The sequence below is a fragment of the Mastacembelus armatus genome, chromosome 1 (genome assembly GCF_900324485.2).
Source record: "Mastacembelus armatus chromosome 1, fMasArm1.2, whole genome shotgun sequence".
In the NCBI taxonomy this organism is placed as follows: domain Eukaryota; kingdom Metazoa; phylum Chordata; class Actinopteri; order Synbranchiformes; family Mastacembelidae; genus Mastacembelus; species Mastacembelus armatus.
Genome location: NC_046633.1, coordinates 15283489 through 15309709, shown reverse-complemented (window position 1 = coordinate 15309709; position 26221 = coordinate 15283489). Strand labels below are relative to the sequence as shown.

Genomic DNA, 26221 nt, shown 5'->3' with positions numbered 1-26221 from the left:
TGAATGCAGTTCAAAACAATTGTGTACTTTTAAGTACAGCAGGTACTATATTAATTACTCAACAAATAAGTGCTATAGCAACACAGAAGGTGGTGTCCACAACATCCATGTAGCATTCAAAGCTGTTTAACTGGTTGGAGAACAGTACATGGAAAGTCCCGATACATCACAGGATACATTACAGGCTATTTCCCCAAGAGTGGTTTCACATTTGTGGCTCTCTACTCAAATGCATTGTATGCTGTGCACTTTCATTCAACAGATGAGTCATAGTGAAACCAATGTTGATGAAAACCCTGTTTGGCCAAACTGAGCTTTTACCACCATTGTTATATCTTAAAGTAAAGCCTGAAAATGACTAGAATTATGTTTTATTCTTAGCATAGGAGTCATTGGGATGCCTCTGCTAATGTGTGAAGAGATTCTTAAATGCATGGTTACATAAACTATCTCTGCCATTCTAAGAAATCTAAAACCATGGCTTGTTTTATATGTGGATTAAACTGTAGGCATATGAAGCAACTGTAATGTAAAGAAGTAAAATACAGACATTTGATACAAAGATTTTTCTTCTTCTTTGTTTCAATATTAAATCACTAAGGATGAGATCTTCCTCATTATCCTTCGTGCCCTGAAAAACCTGTGTTAACTGACTGTATTATAACCTGCTAGTTGTTATAAGAACAGCCTATAACTTTCCTCCTGCTCTCCCCAGTCCTTGTCAGTGACCTAGTTTAGAGTTGATAGCTTTGCTCTCTGAAATGAAAACCAGGAGGAATTTTCCTCTCCATTCTCTATACCTCATTCTCTGTCACCCTAACCTATTCACCTCAAATTATACAGTTTCCATCTCTTGTGGGCCAGGACCCTTATTTACAGAAGCAGGTTATATGTCTTTGACAACCTGTCATGACATTATCTGTCTTGTCATTCTGCTGATGGCCAGGAGTGGATCACTAATCTGTAGGCCTAAGAGTCTGAAATGTCCTTCTGACCCCATTTGTCTGTCAGACAGTGGATCTGACACCCTTTCTGTGAGCAACTCTAAATGCAAACCAGTCAAGACAATGAATTATTATTAAATTTAAGGGGAAACATCATTGGGCAGTTTCACTGTAAGACCAAAGTGTTGTAGCACTCTTGACAATGTAGGGTGTTGTTTTTCTGTGACTGCATGTGTGAGACACTCAAAGATGCTGCACTGGAAACTAAGCATCTTGGGAGGCACTTGCTGACGCATGCTGGTGTCCCATATTCTCTGTGTACAACAGTAGTTAGTCCTTTTTCTTTTTGTTAATTTCCTATGAGGACTTAGAAGATCCAACCAGATCAACTGCTGTCTCTCATCCTTTGTGTAGTTGCTTTGACAGTGTGTTTGCCCTCATCTCTAAGCTGAAAGGATCCTAATCTTAAAAATGCCCTCGACCAAAATGTTCTTATCTTCTGAGCTGCCAGAAAAAAAAAAAGCTGATAGAAATAGCAGAGGCTGACCTCTGGGTGGCTGTCATCTCTATTACACAACAATTTTCATAAGCTCCAGAGATATGGCACCGCTACTGAGGAAGTTGGAAGTGTTCTCCGGTCAGAGTGTTGCTCCCAGGAGACTTAAAAGCCAAGGATTTTCTTCTTACCCCTAGCAAACTGACCCCTCTCTTACTGACTAGAGAGGCAAAGGTGTTATCTAAGATGCCTGACCACAACCAAGGCATCTTTGGTGTTTTTGGCATTTTGTCCTTTTCTGTGTAAATGAAATTGATATTAATTCCAAATATAAGTTTATGTAACCTTTACTGGGTCTAGTCATTTCATCTTTGAGCAACTTGTGTCTCTCTACTTCCTATGAAGAGCTGAAGTTTTCAACAGTACCTGCTTTTGGCTGAGGGTGTTTCTTTTTGTAGCTTTTTTGTAGCTTTTCTAGCTATATTCTTGCACAATATTGTTGCAGTACATTGGTGGACTTGCACCAGTTCCCTACTCTAACCACAGTCGTTACCTCTCATGTGCATTGACAGAATGCTTATAAAGTATGAGAGTAAATGCAAAGCTCTGAGTGAATTCAATTCTGTCTTGCTCTACTTTGTACCTGTAAATGATTGTTTACATTGTTTGGGTATAGTTATTGTTTTTTTTTTTCACAGCACAATTCTGCACTTTTACTACAGCTGGCAATTAAAGTGATGCTGCCACTTGATACTAGAAGTTCAAATGTTAGGTTGTGTGGCATGGTGTGATGATTAGCACTGTCACAGCTACACGATTCCGCGTTTGAATCCGAGTCTTTCATTAGTTTGCATGTTGTTCTCCCCATGCCTGTCCGGGGAGGACAAAACTGCCTCTCAACCGATGTCAGCTAGATTTGGCTTCAGTTCCCTGTTACCCTGGGAGGATAAGCAATAAATGAATATATATTGAGGCTGGGCAGTCTAAACGAGTATACTGACTTTTGCTTTATTGTGTGTTGTTTATGATTTGGGTTTGTGTTTTATGGCATTATTTGAGTTTTAAAAGATTTTAAATCAGTGTGATGTACCCAAGAGAAATATCTAAAAATGTATTGGTTATCATAATAATTGCATGTAAATTTTCTTTGTCAACTTAATTCATGAAATAATCTTTTTAGTTTTGCTAATTTCTTAGGTACTTAAATTGCAGGATTAGATTAAAGATGATGTACTCTCAAATGTTAAAAATTTGATTTCAATAAACTTAGTATGTCCTAGAGAGCTCTTTTTATATATTTGTTTAGATTGTGCTTTATGTTTGTTTGTTTTTTTTTTTTATTATGCCACCAGTTCAACACAGATCTTGCCTAGGCTGCCTGCCAATAATCTTGTTTTCTCACCCAGTCTTATATTACACACATATACATGCACCATGTTGCTGTGTGAAGTCTTAAAGTGCATCATGTATCCCCTTGGAGCTCCTGCAGTTCCTGAATCTCACTTCCTGAACAGAATCTGTTTTTATTTTCCATACCATGAGCCTTGCACACATTGCTTGTTGTCAAAAGAGAGAATGCAGGAAGGGATTAAGTAATAGTGTATTGTTTTTATATTTTCTTTCCCTGGAAAGCACATACAAATCTCCAGCCAAATTCCAGAAACTATTACTCATGTATTGGCAAATTGAGGTTTGTCTGAATGTTTGATATTACCACAGGGCCTGGAAGATGATGTTCTCGCAGTCTGTTTACATAGGTAAACGGTGGTTAACCTACTCTGGAAACTTTTTTTTTTGTCTCACTGTGCCACAGGATTCTAGGGAAGGGCAAATGTAAAGGACAAATGCATATTTACTGTGGTGGAGTTTGGTTACCATGGCTGTTTGGGTTGTTATCAGTGCATGCAAGTACTCCCAAAGACTGACTACATGACAGGGTGGTATCATGTACAAACATGAGTGTTTATTATTAAACCGCTGTTCACAGAGAAGTTATGAGGAAATCTAGATTACATGTTCACTGAAGTGAATGGAGCATTGCAGGTGTTGGCTGTACAGCCTGTTGAAGCTATAGCTTTCTGTTTATTTTTGGCACACACCTGGGCCAGTTATGTACCATTAGAGCCATTATCCACCTACTGCTGAATCTATTAAATTCTGCAGCAGGTGCCTCCACAGTATCCCATCATCCCACTTAACAGCTCTATTCCTCTCTGTGTTTGTGCAGACAAGAAGGAAGTTATGAAAAGCTCTTAATGGAGTACTCAATTATACGCTTCCATGTGGTTTACCAATATTAAATGGTAGGTCAATATAGACTTAAGTAATGATCTGGATAAATGCCAAATGACCTGAATATTGACGCGTTGTTGTTTTACTTGCATTTAACTGCACATTGTTAGTCATGCCTGCAGAACACTTCATGACGGGCATTTTCACTCTACGTGAATGTAGAGTAGATCCTGTTAGAGGTCAAATATCCTGGATGGGCAGTGGCTTCAAGGTTTGTCAACTAAAACAAGATCTTATGTAAACACCAAAGAATATCAGAGCTCGACGTGACAGAATGACAGAATTCTGTTTGTTTGTTATTAGTTAATTTACTTCAGTTTTTGCAGTTAAATGTTAGCTGTTAGTAATACCAACCTTGCTGAAAGTTTGAGTAGAAGCCACTCAGATGATCAAGGGTGACCACTCTGCATTTTGAAAAACCGGCACTGTAGCAAGCCCTTACATTCCCCTTTTGAGGAATAACCTGTATGACCTTCTTGTTTCCTGTTTTCAATACCAAAAGAGTGAAACTATTTTCAGTTGTGCCATGGCCAGATAACAGATAACAGTTTTGTTTGGTTTTTCATAAAGCAGAACAAGCCTCTTATGGAGATTTTTTTTTTTTTTTTCTTTTGTTCCTCTTAGCAGTTCATTACTACTGTAAAGTAAACCATGTCTTTGTATATAGTATGTAAGCCTATTATTAGAGCAAAAAGTGATGGTGTGTTGGGTAGGACATGGCATTTGTTGTTGACATATGGCTGTTTTTAATGGGGGAAACTGATGTTTACAGTCAGTGCTATTGTGCTGACGGCAGTAAAAGGCCTGCACCCAGTGTTCCAGAGCATCAGGCCTGAAAAACAGAGCTCAGCATTCACTCAGTCAGTGGCTGGAGGGCAGCCCTGGCACCAGTAGACCAGGAGCTGCTGAACACCACCGATTCCCTATTCATACACAAAACAACAGCAGCTCAACATACTAAGAGGTCTAAACCTACTGTTCATTTGGAAATGTTCTAAACACAGTGAGATTTTTTTGAGCTAGTCATTAAGATAAACTGCAGCTGCACATTCATTATAGGTTCATCTGGTTAAGAACTTCAGACTTCACCTTTGTATTCAGCTTTGTTGAATTTGATCATATTTCAGACACTGATCTTTAGTTCTCATGGTTTTCATAGGAACTCAAAGACATATGGGTTATTGTTTGCTTCACAGACCACAGCTCCTTTGTCAGAGAGCAAGTGTCTTTTAGTTGAACTCACAGTCTGTCGTTTCTCTTAACTTTTAGGCTTAAATCTCTGCTGTCACTGTTACTTTTGCACACTGTACAGTTTTATCCATGTCCCAGATGAAGTGGTAGATTTGCAGGTGATATTATTGCACTGCATCATTCCCAATAGTACATCATGCATCATGCTTTTGCTTTCTTTATACCCGTTCTCAATAGTAGTAAGTCAAATGTAAGCCAAGTACAAAAGTACCTGGGTAGCATTTACGCTGTAAAAGTAAATCATACCTCCTTGTGTGCATTTATAGCTCAGTTGTACTCAATGATGTATTTGTTGCTTTAAGTGGTAAAACAAGTTTGTGTTTTTCCCCTTTAGCTGTAACAGTTTGGTTACAGCTCCTTTTCAGGTACGCCTACTAGTCATTGGAGCCTGTTGTTCTTGCCTTTAGACATTGGGCTTCTGTTGATGTTGTGCAGTATGGAACGTAAATCCATCAAATGACATTGCATTGCATGATATCATTGATATCATGGTGGCTGTGACATATAACATATTTTTGGTTTATGTAACAAGGCTTAATGACATAAGAGTGCCACACCAGCTCAGTATTTTGACTGACTTCATATCAGTTTATTGTAGGCTGGTGTTTAGACTTGCAAGGTATGAAACGATGCCAGCCAGATTCAAGATGAGACAACACAGAGAGTAGCAAGAAAAGGGTGCTTCCGCACATCGTGTAAGCCAAAGCCCAGTTGCATAACAGCTGGCAGACCTGTATTTGCCTGTTAATTTGAATTAATTTTAAAACCAGGTGGTGCCTTAGGCATAGAGCCTGTTGTTGAGTATTGTACCCTTTGTTGTGCAATACTCAACAACAGGCGAATTATATAGGAATTATAAAATGCTTTAGGTGAGTCTGTGGCTCAACCCAACTGAGAATGGTGCAAGGTTAAAGGAGCTTATGGTTGGCCTCTGACTTGCTTGTTGCACACACCTATTCTGTGCCCTCCTATTCAGATTCTTCAGTTTCTCATAGCCCAATACTTGCATTGTTAAACAGTTCATCAGATTTTTTTCTAATAAAATTTATGTAATCTGGAAATACAAGAAAGGCCCTATGTTTTTCTGTCCTTTTTGTTCCTGAACCTTTCATTCAAACTTTCTGAAATAAACATAAGTGTAGACTTAATAAAGAAAATCCTTTCCAAAGACCAAACTTCTCAGAGCATTTGATAGATAACCATGTTTAGCAAAAAAATAGCATCTGCAAAAAAACTCCTTTTAAAATTCGAAATAGTTATTCTGTGCTGCCTTTAGATTTTTCTTGTCTGCTTTCTCCGCTGCATGCAGAGAGATGACGCTGGAGCAAATTTGAACACTATACGATATATTTTCCCCGATTAAAAGCTACTCTGTTGACAAGTTATGTTTCGTTTCAGGCCTATGAGCGCCGATTTCCTACCTGTCACCTCATCCCCATGTTTGTGGCGAGTGATGTGGTGGACGAGGAGACCAGCGAAGACGGATCCACCCACAAGATTGAGCGCCGCTGTGCCCTGGATGTAGATGCCCCACGGCTGCTCAAAAGGGTATGTTGTTCGTCAGACCATCAGTTAACATATATCAAGTCTAATATATTGTAGTTATTGTGACTTTTACTAACTCCCATCACTCCTTAAGAGTATTATATTGTTTTTTCATCAGTTTATGACTTTTAAAAAAAAAAAAAAAAAAAACATATAATAATTTTAAGTGCCCTCGCATTTAAATGTGATATCTTTTGAGTCTTTTTTTTTTTTTGTTGTGTATGTGCTTTGCAGATTGCTGGTGTGGACTATGTATACTTCATCCAGAAAAACACACTGAACCGAAAGGAGAGGACTCTGCACATTGAGTCCCACAATGAAACCTTCTCCAACAGGGTTATCATCAACGAGACTTGCTGCTATTCGGTCAGTAGCACACAGCGCTGTTCTGTTTAGTACAAGCTCTTGTCCACATGAGGGTGTGTATTTTTAGTACAGGTGGCCCCAGAGAAAATTCAAACTTTGATCCTGGCTGTGTGACATCTTCAACCAATTGAGTTGAAGATTTTTTTTTTTTTTTTTTTTTTTTTTAACCACCACACACGAACGCATGCACACATTCTGTTAAGCTGCTGTTCTGTTGCTGAATGACAAGCTGCTAGACACCACTGCAAGTGTTTGTGCCTTCTCTAATCTCTTCTCTGCTACCTAAAGCCCTGTGTAGACTAGCACTGTGCATGTTGATAGCTATCTGAGCCCATGTCACCCTGTGAATTATTCAGTTCTTCACATTCTGGATGAATGCTCAAAAATACTGATCTGAAACCAGCTTTTCTTACTGTTTCACTTGTCCCCACCCCTGTGCCTGGCACACAGAACTCTGACTTCAGATCTGCCTATTCATGAATGGATGTGCTCAGAGTTAATGAGGTCAAGCACATCATATTAGCCTCCAACCAACTAGTCTGCTAATTTTAGGTCCAAGGCTACATAGCGGCTCTTACTGTGTGTTTTAGCACACTGTGCTAACAGTAACCCAGATGGACAGCTTGCCTAGACAGAGCTAATGGGCTAAAGCTGAAATAGTCTGGTAACCAAGGGTAATGAAGCTACCAGCTCTGTGCATTGAATGAGAATGAATTTGACTTCTTTCCAAAATTAGTGATGCTGTAATTTAAAATAAATATATTTAACTTGTTTGTTAAAATACACCGAGAAAATATTAAAATATGATTAAACATGTTTAGGTGTTTTTCTTCATCCTAGTGACCAGCTAATGCTGATGATTTTCTTTTCTTTTTATCTCACAGTAATTCTGTGCTTTTTAGCATTGCCTGTCATAACTTTTACACCACACACCAGAAACACATTTATTCTTTCATTTTGCAATGTTGTCTTTTTTTTTTTTTTTTTTTTTTTAGACCAAAACTGTTGATGTAAAGGGATGGCTAAATTTATATGGACAGACTGACACACACTCCCACTCGCTGTGCACAATGTGAAAACTGCCTCTGTGTGCGTCATCATCCAGTGCATCTGGGTGTGTGGTTACCATAGTAACATAGTTACTCAGATTCTGCATGTGTATTGAGTTTAAAATAGAGTATGTGTTTGTCTATGCTGATGCAGGTTCACCCAGAGAATGAGGACTGGACATGTTTTGAGCAGAATGCCAGCTTGGACATCAAATCCTTCTTCGGCTTTGAGAGCACTGTGGAAAAGGTCGCTATGAAGCAATATGCAAGCAGTATCAAAAAGGTGTGTGATGTTCCATATAATACATACATGTGCATATTGCCTCTGAATTTTCTGCGTATGGGATGAAATGTAAATTGACATATAATTTTTATAGAGTATGAAGAGTGCTACATGGCTTTTGCAGAACTCACATCAATATACTGTGTGAAGCTTGGTGCTAAAATTTTTTTGAAGCATGAGTCAGTCCATCTCATGTGTGATTGCATAAATGAGCTTGTATAATCTCGTAGAGGGGACAAGGGTCTTTTATTGCAGACACAGTGAGTCATCTACCTTCATTAAGAATCGATATGGGCATTGTTGAATGCATTACATCTTGGCCTTTTTTTGGTTTGATCTCAGTACATATATAGAAGATATAGTGTTGTTTTTTCCAAATTCTTCTGTTAAATCACATTTATTCGAATTCACAGTCTCTGATATTCTCACAATAAATCTCACAGGGCAAAGAAATCATCGAATACTACCTGAAAGAGCTAGAAGATGAAGGCGTCACCCATGTGCCTCGCTGGGCTCCCCCCTCCCTTTCCCTGCCTGCCCCCAGGCCAACCAGTCTTTCTACCAGCCCCCCTGACCTGCCCAAACTTGCAGTCACACAGGCAGTTTCTGTACCACTTCCTACCGACGCCAAGGACAGCGCCTCTCAGGATGCCAAGCAGGACAGCAGCACACTTCAGGCAGACAGCCTAACTGAGATCTTGGCTGGTACACCTGATGGTGTGTTTCTCTATATCATGGCAAAATGAATACCAGCACTGCTTATGTGGTTAATTTTGAAGAATGACAAAATTTACTGCAAAGCAAGTTTAGAAAGTAACCCATGAACTAGTAATGAAGTAGTACATAAATGACAACATACTGTTGGGTTTTATTTCCACTGAAGGTGTTTTCTTGTGTTTGCCTGAATTATCATAGATGTTTCTGAATTTACCTTCAGGAATTAATGGAGTTTCTCTCTCCTCTCCTCTCCTCTCCTCTCCTCTCCTCTCCTCTCCTCTCCTCTCCTCTCCTCTCCTCTCCTCTCCTCTCCTCTCCTGCAGACAAGCTGGATGCTGACTATATCAAACGTTACTTAGGTGACCTGACCCCCCTACAGGAAAGCTGTCTGATCAGACTTCGTAAATGGCTGCAGGAAACGCACAAGGGAAAGGTGATGTGTTTGTAACGGTGAAGTAAAATGGAATATTTTCAGTTCTCATAAACAGTTTTAAGGGTTACTGCCCATCCCCAAATGTAGTCATTTTTACAGAGGTATACAACACCAAATGTTTAGTTGCTATATTGTCAGTTGTTGACAGATGAACTAATACATTCTCCGCTTACTATTCAGATCCCTAAGGACGAACACATCCTGCGTTTCTTGCGGGCAAGGGACTTCAACATGGACAAAGCCCGGGAGATCCTCTGCCAGTCGTTGACCTGGAGGAAACAGCACCAGGTGGACTACCTGCTGGAGACCTGGAGCTCGCCACAGGTCCTTCAGGACTATTACACTGGGGGCTGGCACCACCATGACAGGGGTAGGTTTGAATCCGAGGGTCCAAAAACTATTGAACAATTAAACATGTTACAGTCGCATAGGTATTTGTATACTCACACACATCCACTTATGTAGGCCACCTCAGAGCTGGTTATTCTTGTGCTGTTAACTAGAGCAGGGTCTTAGTTCTTCAGTTTCTTACAGAATCAGGTTACACACACTCAAGTCATTCTTAGCCACCAACAGCCTTTTCATGTGAGTGAATTAAATATGAGGCCAATTTGTCAGCACTACTTGGTTTCCCAAATAGCCTACACATACTCATCCACTTGGACTCCTCATATTAATGGATGCAGGGGACTCCTTATGTAGAATGGAGGGTGACTGTTGACAGTATAAATCAATTTAAATGACTTTTACATTCCCACATCAGCGAACAGTGACACCTTCCCAACGTCTTCTCTTCTTCATTCTTTCCACAAGTTTTTCTATGAGATCAACAGGGACAGAACACGAACGCATTTCTCAGTGTACAGAGAAAGGAAAACAATGCAAATATTTCTATTTAACAAGCAGCCTTGTAGAATTTCAGCACTATGATTGTAAATATCTGTTTTATTTCTCTAGATGGTCGTCCTTTATACATCCTAAGGCTGGGCCAGATGGACACTAAAGGACTGGTCCGTGCTCTCGGAGAGGAGTCTCTGCTCAGACATGTATGTAACACAAGCTGCAACCCATTTCAACTTTAGCAGATCAATACGTGTATAGGTCAGGTCCAAGTGTTATCCTCTCTCACTGCATTTTGAGTTGCATTCATTTATTGAGGTCGTTTTGCCATTTTAGGTGCTGTCTATTAATGAGGAAGGTTTGAGACGCTGTGAGGAGAACACCAAGGTTTTTGGTCGACCCATCAGGTAAACCTCCAATACATATACATTTTCATCAGAAAATACAGTATAATGTGTGACTCTTTTATAACACCAAGCACTATGCAAGCTAGCTGGACTCAGATCAGTAGCTGCAGCTTGGTTGCAGGTGCACATACCATGAGTGAGTCCTTAGTAGCATTATCTCTGCCAAACTGGCAAGAATGCACAAGGCTCATTTCTGAGTGCACTGATTCAGATCACAGTGGTGAGTGGGACAGGGAACAGAGATATCTGTCTTCTGTCAGCCCTCTGGAACAGGACGAGGTGGCTGGGATAAGAGCCATGCAGGAAGGCATTTGAGCTATGAATGGCTGTCACATCACAGCTGTTAGCCAGAATAGATGTAGGGAAGGGGAGGATGTGGAATGGGCAGAGCAAGCATTGCTTTCACCAATTAAGCCTCACTTCAGGGTGACAGGTGCTAGCCTTAACTCAGAAAGAGACTGTAGCCCTGTTGTGTGTGTGTGTGTGTGTGTGTTTGTGTTTGTGTTTGTGTTTGTAGCATGAGTTAATTCCCTCACTTCCTCTTCTGTAGCTGTTGGACATGTCTGGTAGATCTAGAGGGACTGAACATGCGTCACCTGTGGCGCCCAGGAGTCAAGGCACTGCTGAGGATCATAGAGGTCGTCGAGGCCAACTACCCAGAGACTCTGGGAAGGCTGCTTATCCTGAGAGCTCCTAGAGTCTTCCCTGTCCTCTGGACACTGGTGCGCTCAAACAATATGTTGGCATCCTCAGACAGTACCATTTATGGATGTGAAAAGGTTTTCATACACATTAAAATTAGTATGTCACAGTGCACTATAACAGCACTATGGCCTATCATTGGAAATTCACAAGACTAAACACACATGCTGTCTTGCTGTTGTTATTGCCGTAAATGCATATGCATTTTTTTTTTTTTTTTGCATTGGAATAGATAAGAAACAACCAAAACAACATGTCCCATATTCACTTCTGCTTTTGACCTTAGGTGAGTCCATTTATTGATGAAAACACCCGTAAGAAGTTCCTGATCTATGCTGGCAATGACTATCAGGGGACTGGAGGCCTGGTCGACTACATTGACAAGGAGATCATCCCTGACTTCCTGGGAGGAGAGTGTATGGTAAGTTCCTGTGGAAGACTTCAACTTGTAGGTTATTATATGAAAATATAATTTAATTCAGAATGTGAATTTTCTGGGACAAGACCCCAGACACACTGAGATCTCCTTTACTAACCCAATTTCATTTTCTTGTCTCTGCTCATGCATGTCCATGTTATGCTTTATCTCTTCAGTGTGAGGTACCAGAAGGTGGTCTGGTTCCCAAATCCATGTACCGAACAGCTGAGGAGCTTGAGAATGAGGATGTTCGCCTGTGGACTGAGACAATCTACCAATGCGCCAGCATCTTTAAGGGAGCTCCACACGAGGTGAGGCTGAACGTAGAGCAACAAAGTAAGAAGTAAATGTGTGAAGTCTGCATGATGTTTTTAAATTAGTGTAGGGCAGGACAACAGAGGGCATGATGTCCCTGGTGCACGAAAATTCTGCCATCTGGTGGTTAATGCTTGTAGATGATTTTGTTAATGGTTCCTGCGTACATAGTAGAGCACTTGGCATAGCTTTTAAAGAGAAGCTGCTATCACTGTCATGTTACATAATTTATACCCAAGCAACAAATACATCATCATAAGCAGAAAGAGTTTTTATTTGATAATGAGCTTATAACTTCACAGCTTTCTCAGTTCTAAGTTCTCTATTGTGCCACATTTCACAACAAATATTGGCCACCATAAAAAGAGTACATAAATCGGAGTTTAATTTCCTTACTCTTCTCATTGTTATACCTCCACCCTCTATCGCTTCACCTGGAACTTCCAGGATCGCCGATCATCTGCCATTGGCTGAGAGGCAGGGTACACCCTTGACAGGTTGACTAGGTTCTCACAGTGCTGACCCATAGAGACAAAACACTTGCGTTCACAGCCACAGGCAGTTTAGAGTCACCAATTAGCCGAACCCCAAACTGCATGTTTTAGACTGTGGGAGGAAACCAGTGTACTTGTAGAAAATCCACAGACACAGAGAGAACATGCAAATTCTACATATTCATAGCCACAGGTTTGAATCTCATTTGAACCTTCTTGCTTAAAGGCAATAGTGTTAACCACTGCTCCCCTGTGCTGCCCTCATCACTGATATAAACTAAAGAATTAAAGAGTGTAAGGTTCACTGCCAACTTGTCCTGACATTATTTCTGTCAAAGAAAAGATGTATGGTAAGAAAATAGGATCTAAGGAAAGAGGTCAAATGTTTCTCTTGACTTTTGTTCTTGTGGTTCTCTCCTGAAACATCTCTTTAATTCCATTTTCTGCCTTCCTCCCCTTCTCCAACCAGCTGCTGATAGAAATCATTGATGCCTCCTCAGTGATCACCTGGGATTTTGATGTGTGCAAAGGCGATGTAGTTTTCAACATCTACCACTCTAAGCGGGCCCCCCAGCTGCCTCGTAAAGACCCCCTCGGGGCCCATGGCATCACTTCCCCAGGAGGCAATAACGTCCAACTTATTGACAAGTCTTGGACATTGGGGCAGGATTACAGCATGGTGGAGTCCCCACTCACCTGCAAGGAGGGTGAGAGCGTACAGGTGAGATGCAAGAGTAGCAGATTACTGGATAATGGTCCCATGTTATTGGAAGCACGGTGGATTGGTGGTTAGCGCTGCTGCCTCACAGCAAGAATGTTACTAGTTCGAAACCCAGCATGAGCCTTTCTGTGTGGAGTTTGCATGTGTGAGTTTTCTCTGGGTACTTCCACAGTCCAAAAACTTGAATGTCAGGTTGATTGGTGACTCTAAATTGCCCATAGGAGTGAGTGTGAGTGTGTGAGGTTGTTTGTCTCTATGTGGCCCTGTGATGGACTGGTGACCTGTCCAGGGTGTACCCCTGCCTTTCACCCAAAGAGAGCTGGGATACGTGCCAGCAGATCCCCATGACCCTAACTAAATAGGACTAAGTGGGTATAGATAATGGATGGATGGATGGATGGATGGATGATCCCATGTTATTTTTCTAAAACATATTCAGTGGGTTTCAGTCTTTGGGACCTGAGCAGCTACTCATAGCTAATGGGTAATGCATTTCTTTTCTCTGCAGGGCTCTCATATTACAAGGTGGCCAGGTTTCTACATTCTCCAGTGGAAGTTTCACAACATGCCATCCTGCTCGGCCACCAACCTGCCCCGAGTGGACGATGTGTTGGCCACCCTGCAGGTCTCCTCGCACAAGTGTAAAGTCATGTACTACACTGAGGTGTTGGGCTCTGAGGACTTCAGGTTGGTAACTGACCATGCAGGAGTGAAAGAAAAACATTTTTGTCTGTCCTATAAACATATAGTGTATGTGTCCATATTTTTTGCTGTTCTAAGGTTTTACCATGACAGTTTTAATTTCAAACACTGTTCTTCCATGATTACTCATTTTTCACTCCTGTCTTCTTTCAGTCCCCCCTCCCTTCAGCAACACAGTGCCACGTGTGACGTACGATTAAATCTGTAATGTTGCTACTGTGACATGAAATACCTTACGAGCATCATGGGTTTTTAGGCCCCAGTTTTTGAAATGAGGATGCTTCCCTCCCTAGGAAACTACTTTAATCCATTATTTTTTGTCCAATCCGTTTTTATTCTATTGCTCACAACCCCTTCCTCCTGCTCTGTCTTCTTCCTGTGAAGAACGGCTTGCTGTGATGTGCAGAGTTTGTAAGTGGCTCAGTGTTTGCCCTTTTTTTTTTTTTTGTTTTGTTTTTTTTTGTTAGCACTAGCCCGTCACCATTGCTGCTTTTGGCCGCTAACCCTAAGAGCTCTCCATGGCAGCTATGCTTTGACGCAGCAAAGAGATGCTTTTTGCATCTGTTCTTGCTTACAGTTTGGCTTAGCTTGGCTAACAGGATGTTGTTGCTTTGTTCACACTGAAGAAGAAAACCTTGCACTGAGGCAAACAGCCTAACCTATGTTTAGCCACTTGCTGGCATAAGACAAACTGCATGACTAACAGTATTAGGAGTGCTGTAATGGGTTAAGGTCAGCACACTCATGCTTAACGGTTGTCTGTCTACATGCAAACACTCCAGCACATGCACCTTTTCTCCATATCCAGTTTCCTGCATTTATATTTTTCTATACTCATCCATTTGTACATCTCCCTCTGATTTTGCTTACAGTGCACATGCAATTTCATTTTTCTTTGCTTTTTAAAACAGACGTTAAATAACCATACACCTGATTCCTGTAGTATTTAACAGGATGTTTAGTTGAGATTTAAATTTCTAACCATCTCTAACACCAAAAAGGACTAACAGTATTGAATTTAGTACATTGTTTCTTTTGCCATGTCTGTAATGTGTCAATTGTACCTACATAGGAATCTATAAACACATTTCAAGCATTCAAACAACAGGGATGAGGTTCCCAAACTCTGCTTGTTAAGAAGAAGTAGTGCTTTGTAATCAGTGAATATTCCATTAATGTGGATATGGCAGTGAATGCACATGGACAGGATATTAGATGTCCTGAGCAGTTAAGCATTTAAGTCATTTATTAAGCAAAAATATTTTATGGCTCTGGCTTCTTCAATGTGATGATTTTCTTATTTGTTTATAGAATTCAAAATAAAACTGTTTCTGTCTGACAAAAACAAACAGATACACCTCGGATGGACTTTCAGTTTTCTTAGTTCTTACACAGCAGTTTATAGAGTCAATCAAATGTAAGTTATTCAAAAATAAATGTAGTTGCTATTTGCCACTAAATACTTCTTGATTATGATCACTTCATTCATTTGCTTTAAAGATTATAGGGTTTTATAAATATAACAGTGCTTTCTTTAAATAAAATAAATACAGAGTGTAGCTATAGCGTCTCATGCTGCTTTCCTTTAAGACTTGGTAACATTTAATGCCAAATGGGGAAAGTCATCATGAATTAAGAATTTGACCTTTTTGCAATTATAGCTGTGTATTATTTTTACTGTTCATACAGGATACTGTAATGGATTTTTGATATTTTGTCACACAACCCGTGGTGTATATGATACATTATAGACATGGTCTTGATTGTTGCAAAACTTACATGTTGACTTCATATCAAAATAAATAAATGCACCTATCAGCCAGTCTAGTACAAAGCTCTCCTGAACGTGCATGGAGGTGTTAATGCAAAAAAAAAAGACAGAAAATAGAAAAAATAGATCATGCCTTGCCATGGATACCCAAGCCTTCAAACATGCAAGATACCAAAGGCTTTTTGGTTTGGCACCTGAGGCAGAGTGATTATAGTTCTGCCCTCAACACAACACAGCATACTGTGAACTCCAGCAAAAACACCTATCACCCATACTACACATCAGCCCTTTTCTACCCGATACACCGTTTTTAAAGCCTATGGCAGAGCCTGAGTGTTATATGCCGCACTGGGTGTATTAATCCCCCTCCTGTGAGCTTTGTTTGGCTGCATGATTCTGCATCATGAGCACAAATCGTGCACTCTGAAAGCATTCACTTAATCACTGGCAGCCTGAGGTTGCTCAAATGTTGGATACATATAAAATTAAATGCCGAGGTGTACAGTATTTTGCCACTCACATGTTCTCTGGATCTCTGTCTGCTCTTGCAGGGGCTCAATGACCAGTCTGGAGTCGAGCCACAGCGGCTTCTCTCAGCTTAGCGCCGCCACCACCTCTTCTACCCAATCACAGTCTAGTTCGATGATCTCCAGGTAGAAACTGGATGCTGAGGACTCTCCCCAGTCTCCCCACCCATCATCCCCCTCTTCCACTGCCCTTACCATCAACAAAGAAGCCAACTCTCCTCCAGCCTCCCTTCCTTGTCTTCGGACTCTGTTCCAGCCAGTGTCTATGGGACTGAAGCATGCTTGCACAAACGGAAGACAAAGAAATTTTAAAAAACTGAGGCAATTTAAAGGGCTGATTTTTGCACAAAGGTCATATTTTTCATGCCTGGCATTTCTGCTAGGCAGCAGTTTGAATCAAAACAATAGCAGAATGTTTGTTTGCGTCGTGTCTCATACAGGGTGGAAAGGTTATAGGTCAGGAGTTAGGTTGAAGTTTCTTTATGGCACTGGAAGCTCAAAGAAGCAATATTTTCATCCTCTGGGCTACAAGACCGGAAAAGACACTGGAGGCACTGTTACATATATGCATTTAAATGTACTGTACACCCACATAAACCACACTGAGACGACGCATACCTCGTACATGTGCGTTGGCTGAGAAGACTGGATGTGCTGTTACATACAAAAAAAACAAAACAAAAAAAAACGACATATTAAAAACACAGGATGTTTGATGACATGCAAAAATTTACAACATTTGCCATATTGTTACTAGAGGGGTTTGTTCTATCTGGTGAACTGTTTATAGATCAAGTGTGGGTTTGTGGGATGAACTTTTAACTAGACCTGGGTCAGATATCACCTGCAAATAATGTTATTTCTTTCAAACCACATGGAGCTACAGACTGGGTGGAGCTTAATGAATCGAGGCAATACAGATGAAGTTGACAAAGTTGCCAGTTGATGGAAAGCTTGAGATCATTTCCTGTGGCTGAGTAAGCTTTCTGTCATTCATTTTGTTGTATTGCGTGGCAAACCCCACCCATCTGTCTCACCAGGGCTTTAGCACACCTGCAGAAACATTTGACTCTGTGACCTGGGTCTGACTCTTGGCGAAGTAATCCGCTAGAAGCAATAACACAAGTTTGAATTTGTACTGTGTGAAATATTTCTATTTATCATTAAGATGTTTGTGGAAGATCATGGGTGCTGATCGCAAGATGACCTTTGTTTTGTACAGGCGGACACAGAGGCAAACTGAGCCAGTAAACAGCTAAACTGTGGTATCAACATTATCATTTCTTGTTTCCGTTACCATTATGTCAGGAAAGAAAGTAAAATAACTTGCTAGATTTTCTCCTTAGTGCTTTCTTATCCTTGTACTTTCAGAAATACAGTAATCATTACTTGGACTGACCACAGTTAGTTTGCTTTCTGTCAGGCATCTGCACAATTAAGAAACTCAAGTTGTCAAAAAAGATGCCTTGTCATTAATTTGTGAATGTTCTTCTGCTTGGTTAGCACTCGCTAACCAATGAAATGCCTGAATCTGGACGGTCATCGTATAATTGGGCAGAACTGCCACCATTCTCCTCTTCTTTTCCAGAGTGATGTAGTTTTCAGTGTGCTTTAGGGATGAATGTTACTTTGTGATCGCCATTTGATGGTGCGGACATTGAAACTGTACATGTGCTAGTGTTGGATGGAATTTATTGTTTTTCACAGATTCCTACTTGATGGGGTGAAGCGGTGTGGTGTGTTACTGCATGCTCATGTGGTGATTGGGTTTACAGATCTATTATTTAAGATATAGCCATTCTAAGAGCCATGTGTCAATAAATACCATTTTAGCCTTCACTTAGAGACGTACCTGCTTTGTTCAAGGTTATCACTATAATAAATGAGCGAGTGTGAATCAAATGAACATTTCTAAATGCAACACATCCATGCAACAGTTTCTAAGTAGTTTATTTGGTTAATAAGCACTGATGACTTCACATAGATCTGACTCCTTTAGGCGATCAGTGCCAAGAGTCATTAGGTGCTGTTGCCGTGGTTACCAAGTGCAGCTAACAGTAAAAAGTAAATAAAGCAGCTACGTCAGAGGCTTTCTCCTGAAAATACTTGGCCTGTTGTTGTTTTTGGTAAAACTGCTTATATTTAACTGTTAATTAGAGGTCAAGGGTTAATATGTGGTAACAATATACAATAAACTGCAATAACATAAAATGCTTTACTGAGAACAAGGACCTCCTCAGACTGGGGGCTATTCAGTGTGTATGATGGTGTAAAAGAATGAATGTTAGAAACAGCTGCCCACGATGTGGCTAAGCACTTCCTTTGACCCTCATGGCAGGTGTGTTTTATCTTCTTGGTCTCTTCTCATTCTGAAGCATGGCTAGAACCACACAACTAACTTTACCTGCTTATTTCTTACAGATGCTTAGTTCATGTTTTTTCAGTGGGTTGACTCATCATCTATACACTGCAGTTGTTTTGCTTTCAAATGAGTTCATTGTGTATATCTTAGAAAGCAGATTGGACCTTTGAAACCGTAGGCTTAAAGGACTGTACTCAGATCAGACATTACTGTCTTGAATTTCTTTAGTTAAAAATACCTGGAACCTTCCTCGTCTCCTGTCTCTGACTTTAGCTCTTACAGCATGTATACTCATCAAGATCACATTGACAAATGAGGGCTATAACTGTTTGTCTCAACTGTTCAACACATTTGTCTGTCTCTCTGCTTCCCTTTCTGATGTTGCATATCTTCTGTTGTACCTTGATGTGAGAAAATTGTGTAAAAGTACATGTTTGGATTAATAATATGGCGCCTTTACATTTTTTGAAAACATTAAACTTGAATTATGAGGAAATATGTGCACTTGTCAAATTCATTTCTGCCTTATGGCTTTGCAGATTTTCATTATGTGAGAGGAATTATAATTCTTATAATCTTATAATTCAGTGTTTTGCCTTTTTAATGTTCATATTGTCTAATGACATTTCAAAAAATGTGTCAGTGTGTCTCACTACATTTCATTATGCCACAGGCTACATTCACTTTATTAATGAATTGTTAATTAATCAGAAAATGGGTTTCATATTTGCCACATCACTGATTTCATTAAGGATCAGAGAAGATCATGTCCTCACTGACCTGAATTGCAATTCCTTTTTTGTAAAGCCGAGTTTTGCTTCCATGTACTTTGAGTTCTGTGGGTGTGGGTGTTGTATTTTGATGGAAAAAGGCAGTGCTGGGTGGTCCAGTGGTTAGCACTGATGTCTCACAGCAAAAGGGTTTAAATGGTGCAAATCCTGGTGTGATTAAAAAAGAAGAATCAAGAAGAAAGCCCTCAGGTACATTAGTAATAATGTCCATGTTAAGGACATTGTTTCCTGTTGTAGGTACATTATGTATTTTAAGATGAATTGAGTCACTGATTTCAGTGGTGCAATGACCTTGTGCCACTTTTGGTCCTCTATTGTCTGCCACACTGTTTATTAGCTCTTTAGCTTTACTTTAAGGATCATTAGTTCAACATACCAGTCATTTAACAAGTGCTGCTTGTACAGTGTATGACCATTCATATCATTTGTCATTGTAATAAAAATAAACAAATAAATAAAAACATTTATTGTGGAGGTGCACTGCTGATTGTGGTCCTGAGGAGCTGCTCCTCCTTTGCTGGGCCATTGTCCTGTTAAGTGGTTGTTTGGTTTCTCCAATGTAGATTTCTGAGCATTTTTCCCTACACTGGACAGCATATACTACATTGCTCATCTTTTTTTTTTTTTTGATGTCAGTTCTTTAGGGTGAACTAGTCTTTGTCTCAGTATGTCAGTGGGTTTGAAGTGAACCGATAAGTGATGCTTCTCAAAAATCCTTTTAACCCTGTCTGAAACACCCGCTACATAAGGAATGACCAGGTTTTTCTTCTGTAGATCTTGAGTCTCAGCTTTGTCACTTGTATTCCTGCCTGATGTGGATGCTGCCTTATTGAAAGCCCATTTTGAAAGCCTTCGTGTGTGTCCTCCTTCCTTTTGGCCTCCATAGAGATGGGGATGTTGCTTGCTCTGTGGCTCAAAAACCTGATGACTGTGTTGTAGTAGGTGCTGGGAGTCAAATAGCAGGTACTGGTCCATGTGTGGGGGTTTCCTGTAAACCTCTATTTCTAAGTTACTACCAGACTTGATGACCTCACAGTTCAATAAGGCTAGCCTGTTCTCTTTAGAGTATTCTCTGGTGAATTTGATGTTTGTGTCTACTGTATTAATGTGATCTGTGAAGGCTGGAACTTCCCGGGTTTTGATTTTCACTCAGGTGTCAACCACTTAGCTGAACCAATGGGTTGGTGCCATCCCTGTGAAGGAGCTCAGAGCTCTTTTCACTTCTTCCATATACAGATTGGCAACAATGGCTGATGCAGGGGAGCCCATGGCACATCCGTGTTCCTGTCTGTAAAATTCACCTCTGCATGAGAAGTATGTGATGTTCAGACATAAGCCCAGAAAGAGGCAAATTTGGTCTGGGTTGAGGCTGCTTCTGGCAGAGAGGGTGTTGTCCTCTTTTACTTTTCTCCAAACAGATGGGGTTTAATCATCAGGATTTATGTGTTGTTGTATTACTGATCTGAATTTGCAAAGTAGTCAATAACTAAATTATCGGGCTGTATATAGTGCCAAAAGTATGCACTTTGTATCTCTAAAATGTAGTGAAATAAATGTATCAATATCATAAAATTTAAATAAAAAATTTGAATTTTACTTACAGCTACTAGGGTTCTGGTTGCTTTGGGAAAATGTTTGGATAATTTCAGAATTGAGGATGAGCCGAACTACATAAAATACAGTAGTAACCTAAAAACATTTCAAGGTATCATTGTTTTTAGTTGTGTAATTTATCCTTTAAACCACTAGGTGGTAGTATTTACCTGCGTAGCATCATACTGACGCACGACAATGACTCCGCCCCGCGGTGACGTCAGAAGACGGAAGCAAAACAACCTGGTTGTGTTCACGTTGTTTCCGTGGGCTGATTTTCTAAGGTAAACTCTTGGAGCGGCTGCTCTCTGCACCTAGGTCGACACCGATGACTGCTGCTCCTGCAGAAGATTTGATCAAGCAGTGGGAAAGGTCAGAGGCCTGTTCTGTTAATTATATGCTACATCAAACGCAGAGAATATAAGATAAACGTTCAATCCCATAGTGGAAATTCAGTTTCTATCACAGGAGCTTATTTCCAAAGTGCAGCTAACAAGTGCTAAGACCTTTAGTCTATGTGTGTAACACGTATTAATTAATCTCATCCTTCCTCTGTACTCTTCTATTTCCTAAAGCTCTCTTTGTCCCTCTCCATGTCTCCTCTCTTACTGGCCCCTGTGGCTCCACAGGAGGAGATATTTCTCTTAAAAAACAACTCTATTCAAACAACTCAGTTTATTAAGTACACCTCACTAAAGTTTTACACAGTCTACTTTCCAGAGATAAATATACTCACTTTTCACAGCATTACATTTATCCTCTGTTTCTTCCCAGAGATTCAAATGTTCCGTGTTTGAAAAATATTTTGCACAACCTTAAACTGGTCATCTTCAACATTTTATGTGGTCATTACTCAAGATTTGTATATTTTTTCTGGGTTCCAGGCTGATTTATGGTTTGTTAAATTGCCAGAACAGTAAGGCTGAATAAAAGGATGCCACGCATGTCATGTTTCTAACTGCTGTGTAGGTAATGTAATCAGAGTCCACAGTCTGTTCTGAAAATGCCAAAACAGAATTTCTCATACAAATGATCACATAAATTAACAAAAATCTCCCGATGCATTTAACTAGTCTTTAACAGCACATTAATGGTTTGTGTGGTTTTCTTAGATTTGGATTCTGCTTATAACAGATTTTGGTATTTGGACCTTTGTCTTGTCTTAAAAAGGAGAAATTCATTGGGTCAAACTGGCACTTTGCACCAGTCAGTCAGAACTTTAGAGGCCTCTTAGATGAGAGGTGAAATGTTTTTCAGCAACCAGACAGAAGTCAAGTCGCCAACAAATATCACGTAGGAAAATACCATGATGTGAATGACTGAGAATCTCTGGTCTCCTTGTCCGGTTTACCTGTTCTCCCCTGTTTCATTGGACCTTTACTGGAAATTCTATTTGTTTCTGTTTGTCTTTCAGTCTTGTAGACATTGAAGTTGAATTGCTCCACTTTCAGAATTCAGAAGCCTAACCAGCTGACATTTTCAGCACTTATTTGTCACAATGGCAAAAGGAAAAAGTATCAGTTCAATAAAATACACTGTTGTTGTTTAATCTAGATAACTCTGTGACATCACATTTTAATCTTAGAGGTAGTGGGTATTTCCACTGGGGGTGTTTAATAAGTTGAGTAAATAGATGCTGCCTACCAGATGTAACACAGGGCAGGTTTACCGTATGTTGTGAGGCTTACAGAACTGTCACTTTCAGTGATTGTCTTCATATATAGATGTCATTGGGTTTAGACTCATGTCTGTCAGTTATCAACGTTTTCTTTCCAAGATACTTTCACTTCATTACATTTCAGAGTCAAATTCGATACTTTTTTCTCCACTGCATTTATATGCTAAACTTTAGGTACTAGTCAGAATCAGATTAATTGATTACTGAAGTAAGCAGCAAACATAAAAGTGGTCCATAAGGTGCTGACAGATGCTGCTACACTTGTCTGTCTCCCTGCCCCGCTATAACTCTGCCAGCTGCTCTGGGCCCGTGCCACTGCTCCTCAGCAGCCATTGATTTGTGAGTTTGTAATGACAAGGCCAGTGACAACACTATGATTCCATATTATGTCGTTATGCTGCCTGGCATCTCTGGCTGAGGTTTGTGTGTGTGTGTGTGCTGTGGAGCTGTAAATGTCCAGCTGAGGGAGTGTGTGAGCCCACAGCTTAGATTAGTATAGAGTCACTGGTTGTAACTACTTACTTCATAAGAACTGGATGCAAAATAGAATGGCTTAACTTTTGTGCACAAGAAATTTTAGATTAGGAATCAGAAGAAGGTTTGGTAAGTTAAAACATGGTTAAATTCACTGCAGAAATGTATTCAACTTATTAAACACCTCAGTGGAAATACCCACTACCTCTAATTCTTTAAAATTTACATTAGCTCATCGATTATAATTGAAAATAATATGTATTTTTTGTATAGCTTTACATTCATAAGGTGAAGAAATTTACAGCAGAAACCATTCATAACTTAAATGAAATTGTTGCCATGTAATAAAAAACCTTTCAGAGTGATGGCAGTCTCCAATCCTGTTCTTCCATTTTCAGTGGTGGGGGGTTCTTTGTTTACCAAACATTACGTACCCTGTACCTTCTATATTTTGGCACTGATTGTTATGTGAGTGATTTGTATTTGCTTGTGTCCTGATTCAGGGAGCAGGCTCGTCTAAGGCAGCAGGTGGTGGAAGAGGACACTGAGGACTGGCAGAAGGAACCGGACTTCTCTGGGCTGGAGAGGGTCGGAGGAGTGGACCTCTCCTTCATCAAAGGTGATGACGTCAATGCCTGCGCCCAGCTCGTGGTACTCAGCTACCCTGACCTGAAGGTGAGCTGACCCCTCACTACACCCAGGACCTTCACATCATTGAATGAATGAACTTTGTCAACCTCTAGTGGCAAAAATGGGTAGAGCAGTATATTTATTTGGATTTTTAGAAAGCAGCATCAGCAGGACATTTAAATATTAGGAAATAACTGTTTTTATTTCTCTTAGAGTTGTTAGTTTGGATCTATATTAACTTCATTTTTACAGAAATATAGAAATGTCACACATCTGCATGTCTTAAACAGTATAGAGTCAGTTACTCTTTCCTTTGTGCATGTGATTCTGCTCTTACTGAAAAAGGAAAACTTAATTTTTTCTTTTACTAAAGTATATTCATATTGGTATGTATACTTGCAGTGCAGAAACGAATAAACAGATGAATACTTAATACCTTGTGCACACAGTCACAGCTTTTAGCTACAGGGAAACCTTATGATCACTGAGGTATGATCAGGATTGAGCCATTTGATGAAGTAAATGACCTTGCAAATGGTGATTTGACAAATATATTTTTTGTTATCTTCCACAAGGCCATTACACAACAAAAGATATTTATTTTTTTAATTTTAAGATTATTTTAACTTATTTATTTAGCCCATATATAAAACTGCACTGACTGATTGTATGCCCCTTGGAGAAATCCTAACAAGCAATAACACATATGAAACCTTATAGCTTATAGATATGATATGTTAGATATGTTAGCAAACAGTTCTCTTTATACACTCAGCAGTCACAAATTGTTATTTATTTGCCTATCTGCGTATAAAGCCTATGTTCATCAGCTACTCACTAACTTTTTTCTGTCTGCTAGTTGGTACTAAGCAGGTAATGTTCTGCAGGTTTATAATACCTTATTTAACTTAGGTTGGAAAATGAGGTTCATGATATCAGTGAGCATGAACAATAACAGTAAATTTGAGGCTGCAAAACCAAAACAATGAGCTAAAAGATCCTAAAATGGTTCCTAGACCTGAGGGGGGAGGAAATATGTATTAATTTTCTCTAGGCTGATTATTACGAGTGATATCTTTCATATTATACATTGTCATTTGATCCATTGTTGATATAAAATATTGGTCGTAGCAACTTTATGTAAAGATGTAAATATGCAAATGAGATGTTCTTACCTTGTGAGGTTGTGTTTGGATCATTGTGTGAGAAGGGCGGGAGGACCAGCAATAGGGAATCAAACAGTCCAGAACTGTGGTTTAATATGAAAAACAGCTTCAGGTCAAGTGTTGTCAAACTGGTTGTTGTTGAAGTGACCTTGGCAGTCTCAGTTTTCTTTTCATTTACTTTTCTTTGTAGCCTTTCCTGCTATTATTTGTGCATTAACATGGGCTCAGGCACTTTCCTATTATATACAGTAACCCATTATAATTAATAACATTTGTCAGGCTACATTGTTGATACATGGAATCCAGCGAGGTTAATGAAATGCTGCTAAGAAATGCTGTCCGATAATGTGATTATGTTCCCTGCTTGCTTTCAATTTACTCTTAACGCTGCCACCTAAGGCCATTTGTGACAAAAACTAATATTTGGAACATGATGTACGGTGTGACCACTGCCGCTGAGTTTGACAGAAAAAGGGGCTAAAGTGTTGTACTTCTGTTGTCCACGTTTTATTTATATAGGCTAATCTACAGCACACAATTATTGAAATTCTTTCCAATTATATTTTCCTGTCCAAGAAGCCACAACGTTTAATCACGAAACTGAGGAGAAGAAAGAATGACTGCAGTCAAAGACATGAGAACTAACTATAATCAGAGAACGTGATTGTGTCGAGGCTTTGTGGCTTTATCTCTGTGCACAATTCAGAGCTTTTGCATAATTCGTCTTTAGCCACTGGTGTAGATATTGATTTGAATTGGGACTTGACTTGAAACTTACCTTTGACTTGCAAAACAGTTACTGTCTCCCAATCTTAAATATAGTTTTCAGAAGCTGACTTGTGCTATACCACTAAATATTAGAACATTTTGCCTACACCTCACATGGATATTTGTTCTATTGTTTGTTTGTTTTTTTTCTCAGCCAGAAGACTGAAGCTCACAATACCACTACACAAGAGTTAGGGTATTATGAGCTTAGAAAATGGTAGTAGTAGTGTTGTTTAATATTACAGCCATCTGTCTTTGAATTAAAACATATGTAAAGTTTAGATAAAAATACCATTAATTAGTTATTTTGGCAGTCAAAACCATGTAGCGGTAGTTGTGTAACACTAATTTATAACAGTGTCCACCCCTGAACACAGCAGGTAGCCTATACAGAGTAACCTGTCTGATGTTCAGAATATGTTCTCAGCTTTAAATCAACAAGAAGTAACAGATGTTTCATTTTGAGCCAGATGGGGCATGTTAGTG

At 39.7% G+C, this 26221-nt stretch overlaps 2 protein-coding genes across 3 annotated transcripts in view; both read left to right on the top strand.

Moving 5' to 3' along the window:
• LOC113128046 (SEC14-like protein 1) overlaps window positions 1–18854 on the top strand; it is a 29891-nt gene extending 11037 nt beyond the window's left edge. The window contains exons 3-16 of the mRNA XM_026303089.2: window positions 6382–6531; window positions 6763–6894; window positions 8098–8226; window positions 8670–8943; window positions 9267–9376; window positions 9557–9746; window positions 10334–10422; window positions 10553–10623; window positions 11174–11345; window positions 11612–11746; window positions 11920–12054; window positions 13022–13273; window positions 13782–13960; window positions 16298–18854. Of these exons, the coding sequence (XP_026158874.1) occupies window positions 6382–6531; window positions 6763–6894; window positions 8098–8226; window positions 8670–8943; window positions 9267–9376; window positions 9557–9746; window positions 10334–10422; window positions 10553–10623; window positions 11174–11345; window positions 11612–11746; window positions 11920–12054; window positions 13022–13273; window positions 13782–13960; window positions 16298–16403 (2124 nt within the window). The 3' untranslated portion in view covers window positions 16404–18854. The remainder of the gene's footprint in view (window positions 1–6381; window positions 6532–6762; window positions 6895–8097; window positions 8227–8669; window positions 8944–9266; window positions 9377–9556; window positions 9747–10333; window positions 10423–10552; window positions 10624–11173; window positions 11346–11611; window positions 11747–11919; window positions 12055–13021; window positions 13274–13781; window positions 13961–16297) is intronic.
• Window positions 18855–21256: 2402 nt separating this feature from the next.
• The window catches only part of LOC113128026 (endonuclease V), a 58841-nt gene continuing 53876 nt past the window's right edge, over window positions 21257–26221 (top strand). For both annotated transcript variants that reach the window (XM_026303059.1, XM_026303058.1), the window contains exons 1-2: window positions 21257–21391; window positions 23675–23846. In XM_026303059.1, the coding sequence (XP_026158844.1) occupies window positions 21348–21391; window positions 23675–23846 (216 nt within the window). In that variant the 5' untranslated portion in view covers window positions 21257–21347. The remainder of the gene's footprint in view (window positions 21392–23674; window positions 23847–26221) is intronic.